This window comes from Eimeria tenella, genomic scaffold (genome assembly GCF_000499545.2).
Source record: "Eimeria tenella Houghton genomic scaffold, Eth_scaff2309, whole genome shotgun sequence".
NCBI classification, from domain to species: Eukaryota; Apicomplexa; class Conoidasida; order Eucoccidiorida; family Eimeriidae; genus Eimeria; species Eimeria tenella.
Genome location: NW_013542168.1, coordinates 2,348 through 2,636, shown reverse-complemented (window position 1 = coordinate 2,636; position 289 = coordinate 2,348). Strand labels below are relative to the sequence as shown.

The 289-nt window shown below is 65.1% G+C and overlaps 1 protein-coding gene across 1 annotated transcript in view; it reads left to right on the top strand.

Moving 5' to 3' along the window:
* Window positions 1-289, top strand: part of ETH_00039065 (uncharacterized protein) — a gene marked incomplete at both ends in the record, with an annotated part of 3,349 nt that overhangs the window by 752 nt on the left and 2,308 nt on the right. The window contains one exon of the mRNA XM_013374852.1: window positions 4-63. Within this exon, the coding sequence (XP_013230306.1) occupies window positions 4-63 (60 nt within the window). The remainder of the gene's footprint in view (window positions 1-3; window positions 64-289) is intronic.

The window sequence follows — 289 nt, the reverse complement described above, 5'->3', positions numbered from 1 at the left end:
GGGCCCGCTGCTGCCGCGGCGGGAACTGCAGCAGCCTCCGCAGCAACTCGGGGCAGCCGAGAGGTGTACATGAATTCGCAGAGCAGCAGCAGCAGCAGCAGCAGCAGCAGCGCTGCACTCATAGGGGCCCGGGCCCTGGGCCGCTGCAGAAAGCCCCCAGCCCGTTTGATTTGGCTGGCGAAGAAGCAGCGGCTGCGGCAGCTGCGAGAAGCTTCTGAAAGAGTGAGTCTTGCTGCTGGAGATTTTGCTGCTGCTGCTCCGTTTGGGGTGGACTCTGCGTCGCAGGCAG